Source organism: Terrapene carolina, unplaced genomic scaffold (assembly GCF_002925995.2).
Source record: "Terrapene carolina triunguis isolate 2854851 unplaced genomic scaffold, T_m_triunguis-2.0 Scaffold31133, whole genome shotgun sequence".
In the NCBI taxonomy this organism is placed as follows: Eukaryota; Metazoa; Chordata; order Testudines; family Emydidae; genus Terrapene; species Terrapene triunguis.
This window is the reverse complement of record NW_020695484.1, coordinates 24,159-32,376: the sequence shown is the minus strand read 5'-3', so window position 1 is coordinate 32,376 and position 8,218 is coordinate 24,159. Positions and strand designations below refer to the sequence as shown.

General features: G+C 49.6%; 1 protein-coding gene across 1 annotated transcript in view; it reads left to right on the top strand.

Annotated features, from left to right (window-relative positions):
• The window catches only part of LOC112118342 (zinc finger protein 501-like), a 7,421-nt gene extending 121 nt beyond the window's left edge, over positions 1-7,300 (top strand). Inside the window, exons 2-3 of the mRNA XM_026662888.2 lie at positions 5,525-5,623; positions 6,069-7,300. Of these exons, the coding sequence (XP_026518673.1) occupies positions 5,545-5,623; positions 6,069-7,300 (1,311 nt within the window). The 5' untranslated portion in view covers positions 5,525-5,544. The remainder of the gene's footprint in view (positions 1-5,524; positions 5,624-6,068) is intronic.
• Positions 7,301-8,218: the final 918 nt, after the last annotated feature.

Here is an 8,218-nt window from a genome sequence, read left to right as displayed (position 1 = left end):
TGCAGGGGTGTGTATGGTGGGGGGTTGGGTGCTCTCTGTGCAGGGCTCTATGGGGGGGGGGCAGGATGGAGTTGATTTAAATTTTAAATCATGATTTAATCAAGTCTTCCTGACTAGTGATTTAAATAATAGATTTCTACATAAAAGTGCATTGTTGTTGGTTGTTATAACCTTAATACATATTCTTCACAACTCAGAGATAGATGTAGGCTTCATTTTTAGAAGGTACATACTATATTTTTTTCAGAGTAGCAGCCGTGGAAGTGGGTTGTAGCCCACGAAAGCTTATGCTCTAATAAATTTGTTAGTCTCTAAGGTGCCACAAGTACTCCTGTTCTTTTTACTATATTTTTTGTTAAGTGATTTATTTTGAAAACTTTTCACATTAGTTTTACAGCTATATCAGAAAATGAATGATTGGTTATTTCATTTAGCAAAGGTAATTGAAGCAGATTTTTATGGAGTCATCAGGACGTGAACTATCTCCAATTCAACAGGTTAATCATTAATATTTGGAGGATTTTCTTGCCATGCTGTATTAGGAGGAGAACATCACCAGACAGACATTTAAATTGTTTTATTTAACTAAAACAACAATGTTATGTATTCTGGATTTTTTTTCTTCAATGCCAAACATATAATATTTTAACAAAACAAGCATATGAGTTTTTAAATTTAGTTAAACATTCAAGTTTTTTAAAATCAGGTTTGTTTTTGTTAAAATTGTTTTTAACTAAAATAGTTAAATGAAATATTTAAAAAAAAACAAAAATTAAATCTACTGTCAGCCAGGTCAACATGAGAAACTTAAAATATTGGCTTCTGTAGCTAACTCGGTCATCTTAACCTTCATTTTCCTGTTTGTTCATATTCTGGAAAAGAAAAATAAGTTTTCTCTGCTTTGTCAGGTCCCAAACGATTTCTCAATTTGGAATGAATTAGTTCAAATGAAGAAAATAGTCTTTCTACACCGACCGAAGAAGAAGCAGCTACTGCTGTTAAAAGTGAAATTATCACTTCAACAGTCTCTGAATCCAAGTACTTAAGTGACTTCCACTGGTTCACTGGTGTGACTTTCTTGAAAACATCAGCAAACCTATATTTCTTGAATGGTTCACCCTTAGCTCTGAAGTTTATTATAGTTGGCATTATGGAGGGATGATTGCTGCATGTCCATGTCCTTGCCAACTCCTCTTCTTCAGCAGTTAAGGTTTGACCCGGGTACCGAGTATTGAGAATATTTGCAAGAAAATGAGCTGGAGATAGTGCTTGTCCCACTTTTTTTTTTAAATGCTTGTAATTTAAGTCTGTCATTGCATATTTCTCTTTTTAAGGTCTCACTTAGTTCCTTCCAAACTTTGGCTGTGACAGTGTCATCTATTTTTTTTACGATTTTGTTCACAAATTGTCATCGGTTCTTGATATAGTGCTCAAAACAGGCCACTACTGAGTTCCATCACATGTCTTGTGGGAGAGTTAGCTTGGTTCCTCCCACTTTTTTCAGAGCAGCTGCTGCAAAGTGGTTGTTAGGGAAGTATTTTGCAATTCAACAACATTAGCCTTTATTTCTGGAACAATGAAGTCTTTGGCTAGGAGGTGCATCAAATGAGCACTGCAACCATATGTTATTAACTTAGGACTCTCTTCTAAATAATTTTCTTCTCATCTTGGATACATTAGCAGCATTGTCTGTGACCAAGCTGCGTACTAGACATTTGAATTTTTTTTCACAGTTTGTTATAGCTTTTACTGCTACTTCTTGTAAGTATTCTGCTGTGTGTGCATTTCCTGATGTATCAATTGTTTCTATAAGGAAGACATTCCCGTCTTCTGTTGTCACACAAGCTCATACAACAGGATCATTGTGGACATTGCTCCACCCATCAAGACTCAGGTTAACAATTTCACCCTCTAGACCTTTTGCACACTGCTCAATTTCTCTTTCATACATTTTATCCAGCAATTTGCCTGCGTCATCTGCTCTGTTGGGTGGACTGTATCCTGGTCTTAATGACTGAGCCATGTTAATGAAGTGTGGGTTCTCAATCATACGGAAAGGGGAGTCTGTTGCATAAACAAACCGGGCAATTTTTTCATGAATTACCTCTTGTTGTAATCTGCTGGTTCTTATCACAAATTTATCAATGGTTGTTTCTGGATGATGGAGATTTTTTTTTTTCTTTTTGCTACAGGTGATATACTGTTGCTCTGTGACATACATGATGTGACTGAAACACTGTCATTGGCAGATAACTCTGAAACTATAGAAAATGATGGTGATCTTGAAGGTGGATAGTCTTCAGAATCCTGTATGTTGAGGATGGATTCTCCTAAACAAAATAAGTCAATGCAGTTATTTAATTATTATTACCATACTGCTCATTTAGTATTACTCATTGCATTCACTGACACTTGGTACTACTTTAAAGGTGAAGGAAGATCTGCCTATTTCAGCTATTCATTTTTTCTCACAACTACATCTAAAATGATAGTACCATAGAGTAAAAACTATATTTTTTGCTCAAACATGAGAATTCAAGAATAGTCCAGAAGGAAGACAGGCAGTTCTTAAGAAAGAAGTATGAAATAAAAAAGTTTACCAACGTGAAGATCCTGCATGTTTAGACACGTTCTTTTCATCATCTTCAACGCAGCTTCCTCCTGAGAAGGAACACGTCTCATGATGTTTCATTCGGTCAACCAGGCCTTGCATTTCTTTATTGCACTGTTTGCATTTTGCACGCATGTCTGTCCTACCCACAGGTAGAGGAACTTCATTAAAATATTCCCAAACTGGGTCTCTTTTACGACCTGCTGCCATTGTAAGTTTTCCCTTCTAGTGAGAGAATGGTATGGTAGATCTGGTATGGTAGATCTCAAATCAATGAAGGCTACACTCAGAAAGACCTCAAGACTTCTGGAATATGCTGCTCAAACAGTTTCACTTTTGTTTCTACTGCCTGTCCCTCCCTTCTCACATTTATCTCCAGACTTCTTCTCCTTGTCCAGATCTATTCCGCCCCCAACAATCTTCTATTCATTGAACTTTTTGAAACTTTGCACTTTTACAGAGAGGTAAGGGATTGACTCTGTGTACACAAATTTGCAGAGGGACAATAGGGTTGAGTTCTGTTATTTCTCACCACTATATATTATTTATTTATTTAAAAACATTTTTGCTGTTAACAAGCATGTTATCTCTGGAGACACAAATCCACATTTTGAGAACTGCAAAACTAAGCATCTCTGATGGTATCTTCTAGACTGAGCACTGAGTCCCATTGGGTAGATAGCAAGATTAACCTAAATAATTTATATAGAAGCCCCTGGAACCCCATAAGATTGTGTCCCTAATCCATGAACTATTGGAACTCATTTACAAAACTTTTCTTAAATATTACATGAATATATTGTCTCATACTACAGAACTATAATTTATAATCCCTATTCCATGATGAGAGATCTTTGAGCTATAATGTATCTTAATTAAAACTATCATTAGATAGGATATTGCCTCAAAAAGCATTTTATCAAAAAAATCTGATTTAAATAAAAACTGATTTTTTTTTATTGAAATTTTTTTTTTGAATTTTATCCACCCTGAGCTACTATAAGTTGGGTGCAGAACTGGTTGGAAAACCATTCCCAGAGAGTAGTTATCAGTGGTTCACAGTCATGCTGGAAGGGCATAACGAGTGGGGTCTCACAGGGATCAGTTCTGGGTTAGGGTTCTGTTCAGTTCTGTTCAATATCTTCAATGATTCAGATAATGGCATAGAGAGCACACATACTTATAAAGTTTGTGGACGATGCCAAGCTGGGAGGGGTTGCAAGTGCTTTGGAGGATAGGGTTAAAATTCAGAATGATCTGGACAAACTGGAAAAATAGTCTGAAGTAAACAGGATGAAATTCAATACGGACAAATGCAAAGTACTCCACGTAGGAAGGACCAATCAGTTGCGCACACACAAACTGGGAAATGACGGCCTAGGAAGGAGTACTGCGGAAAGAGGTCTGGGGGTCAGAGTGGATCACAAGCTAAATATGAGTCAACAGTGTAACACTGTTGCAAAAAAAAGGAACATCATTCCGGGATGTATTAGCCGGAGTGTTGTCAGCAAGTCTCAAGAAGTAATTCTGCCGCTTTACTCCACATTGATATGCCCTCAACTGGATACTGTGTTCAGTTCTGAGCGCCACCTTTCAGGAGCGATGTGGACAAATTGGAGAAAATCCAGAGAAGAGCAACTAAAATGATTAAAGGTCTAAAAAACATGACTTATGAGGGAAGATTGAAAGGAGTGGGTTTGTTTAGTCTGGAGAAGAAAAGACTGAGAGGGGACATGCTAACAGTTTTCGAGTACATAAAAGGTTGTTACCAGGAGGAGGGAGGTAAATTGTTCTCCTTAACCTCTGAGGATAAAGCAGCAATGGGCTTAAATTGCAGCAAGGGCAGTTGAGGTTGGACGCTACGAAAAACTTCTTGTCAGGGTGGTTAGACACTGGAATAAATTGCCTAGGGAGGCTGTGGAATCTCCATCACTGGAGATTTCTAGGAGCAGGTTAGAGAAACACCTGTCAGGGGTAATGCTTAGTCCTGCCGCAAGTGCAAGGGACTAGACTCAATGACCTCTCGAGGTCCCTTCCAGTCCTATGGTTCCGTGATGAGGGGGAGTCGGGAGAGGGGCTGCTTTGCGGTAGCACTCAGAGCCGTTTGGAGATCAGGCCTTATGTTGCCGGGCCCTGCACAAGCACAGAACGAAGACGCTCCTTGGGCCAAGGAGTTGGGGCGCTGTCCCAGCGGCGGGGGTGGCAGTGCAGGGGTCCCTGGGAGTGCTGTGGAGTGAGGGGGGGTTTCCTCATTAGCGTGAGGCGTGTCCTCCCTAGGTCGAGTCCAGTGGGGTGATGCTGTCAAATGTTTCTAGCAGGAGCACGCTCAGAGCGCTGCGGCTCAGAAGACCACAGAGCTGTTCCCTGTAGAACCCTGGGGGCCAGGCCGTGTGCTCTGGGGCCTGCAGGGCCTGAGTACACAGTCTGCTCTGGAAAGTGCAGGAGTCTCTGCCACCCCCTTGTGACTGAGGGGATCGCTGGCTCTGCCCCATGCAGTGGAGTCCCCGGTGGGGCTGTTGGCTCACGGGACATGGGCTGAGGTAACTGGCACTTCCTTGACTTGCTCCTTTGCCCAGAGTTTGTGTTCACCACACAGGGTGGCCTTAGCCAGGCCAGCTGTTTCCCACCCGTCCCGTTCAGAGGCTCAGTCCTGGCGCTGCACGGAGCCAGTTTGGTTCAAGGGGCTTTTCTACCCCATGTTAGTGAGCGGCTGTGGAGCCACGCTGGCACTATGGCTCGGGGAGCCCTGGGGTCGTCTCCCCTCCACTCTGATTGTTTGTGTCTGAATTAACCCTCCTGTGTTTCCACAGGCGTTTCCTGGCTGTCTCGTCCATGCCAGCCCCGAGTGGCAGATGAATGCCGAGCCGGGTGGGTATTTACTTGGATCCCACCTGCTCTGTTCTCTCCCAGCAGGGCCCCAATCCCGATACTGGATGGAGCGAGGGGAAGAGCTGCAAGTCCCAGATCTCAGCAAAGACGAGGATGACGAGAGCTGGCCGGGCCCCCAAACAGGTGAGGGATTAATAAGCCCAGCTGAGAGGGGTGGGGGTAGCTGGGACCCCCCACAGCCACCCCTGCAAGCCCTCCTGGCCCAGCTCCTCTCCGAGGTTGTCACCACCCTCTCCCTGATCTGTGTGCACCTGGCACCCATCCCACCACCTGCGCCAGGGCCCCCAGAACCATATGAGAGCCAGGTCTTGGCTCTCACTGAAAAAGCAAATAATATTTCCAGCCCACACAGAGGCAAAGAAAAGCCTGTGAACGTGTGCTGGCTGGTGCTGATGCCTGCCTGAATCGGCAGCAGCCTGAAAAAGCTGCAAGAGGTGTGACCGTCCCCTTCAATCCCTGCTCAGAAACCGGCTCCAGGAAGGGGCGGGGCCACGTGGGCGGTGCCGTAGTTGGGGCCCTGTCCTCCTGTGGGGACAGCTCCGGCCTGACTGCCCATTTGTTCCTGCAGGTGAGAGGCTGGCGAGCGTGGCTGGGGCAGAGGATGCTGCACCGGGAAGGGATGGCACCAGCACTGATGTGGAGCCGGTGGGGGGAGCGTGGCACAAAGACCCTGCTGCAGGGGCAGAGGAGGCGGTGCCCGGGGGCAGGGCCAGGGTGGAGGAGGCCATGCCGGGAGGTAGCGCTGATGCAGAGCCGGCGCGGCACAGAGACCCCACCGTCAGGCGGCCCTTTAAATGTGGCGAGTGTGGGAAGAGCTTCCGGCAGAGCGCCACGCTGACCAGGCACCAGCTGCTACATGCGAGCGAGAGGCCCTACGTCTGCACCACCTGCAGCAAAGGCTTTTGCGACGGCGCGGCGCTGGCCGCGCACCAACGGGCACACACGGGCGAGCGCCCCTTCCCCTGCCTGGCGTGCGGCAAGGCCTTTGCCGGCAGCTCGGCGCTGCTGGTGCATCAGCGAGTGCACACCGGCGAGCGTCCCTACCGCTGCGGGGAGTGCGGGCAGAGTTTCCGGCAGAGCGCCCACCTGGCGCAGCACCAGCAGGGTGCCCACGCCAGCCCGCGCCCCCACGCCTGCGCTCACTGCGGCAAGAGCTTCGGGCTGCGCTGCACGCTGGCACGGCACTTGCGGACGCACCGTGTCGAACAGCCCCACGCCTGCCCAGACTGCCCCCGCCGCTTCCACCACCGCGCCCACCTGCTCCGGCACCGGCTGGCGCACACGGGCGAACGCCCCTTCCCCTGCCCGGTCTGCGGCAAAGCCTTTGCCCTGAGCGCCACGTTGCTGCGGCACCAGCTGGTGCACACGGGCGAGCGCCCCCACCGCTGTGAGGAGTGCGGGCGCAGCTACACACAGAGCTCCTACCTGCGGCAGCACCAGCGCAGCGCCCATGCCGGCCAGCGCCCCCACACCTGCCCTGACTGCGGCCAGGCCTTCGCCGACCGGGCCAACCTCTTGCGGCACCAGCGGGGCCACACGGACGCCCGGCCCCACACCTGTGCTGAGTGCGGGCGGCGCTTTGCCCAGCTGGCCAGCCTGGTGGAGCACCGCCGGCGGCACACGGGCGAGAAACCTCACGAGTGCCCCCGCTGCGGGCACCGCTTCCGCCACCACTCGGCCCTGCTTCGCCACCAGCGCTCCCATGCTGGGGAACGCCCCTTCCGCTGCGGGCAGTGCGGGCGTGGCTACACCCGCAGCTCCAACCTCCTGCTGCACCAGCGGGTGCATGCTGCTGAGTGACATCCCCTCCCCCAGGACAGTCACCGGCATCCGGTGCCTCCCACACCCCCCATGCTGGGATGGGCCTGGCCTGGCCTTGACCACAGTCTGCACTCTTGCATGGCCACTCCCCGCCCACTGCCCAGAAATGGGGGTGGCTGGACCCGTCCCGGTACCGAGTGTGAGTGAAGCTGCTGCCAGCAGTCATGGTTCCTCCAGCCCCAGGTAGCAAACATGGGGGCAGAGCTTCCTGGAGGGTGGGGCCCTGCTCAGGGGTGGGGCTCAGGGAATGGGGGCTGTGCCCAGGCAGTGCCTGACCCCCTTTTTCTCCCCTTTTGCTGGCTGGTGCTGCCCGGGCTGCTGCCCCAACACCCTGGACCCTGCCGTGTGGCCCAGCCAAGCCAAAACCCACCCTGCAGCTGCTTAGCTGTGCGCGGGGCGGGGGCACAGAAGCAGGGGGATGCCAGCACTCAATGCAGGCTTGTGGGAAACAGGGGAGGGGCTGCGGGGAGGGATGTGGGTTGGGGGAGCAGCTTCAAATGAATTTTCTAAAATGTTTGGTTACAAAATGAAAATAAACCCGTGACATTCCCAGGGCGCTGTGGGGTGTCTGCAGTGGGCAGGCACTGGGCCCCATGGCCTGACCACACCAAGCGCCCCTGAGGGGAATGCCAGCTGGGCACAGGCACCCGGGGTTGCTATGGCTTCATCCTGGCTCCACTTCGGAGAAATGTCTCTTTGGGGGCTTTTGTTGCCGCCACAATGTGTGTGACCGTGGGCAGTGCCGCCTCCCTGCTCTGTGCTAGTCGCTCTGAGAGGAGCCAGCTGCCTCCCTCCTCTCAGGGGGCATGATCCTTTGCAATGCCCTTAACTGTCTCACGTCCCAGCCTCTTGGCACCGCAGCTGGAGGGGTCTGTTCATTGCAGTCCCAACGCATTG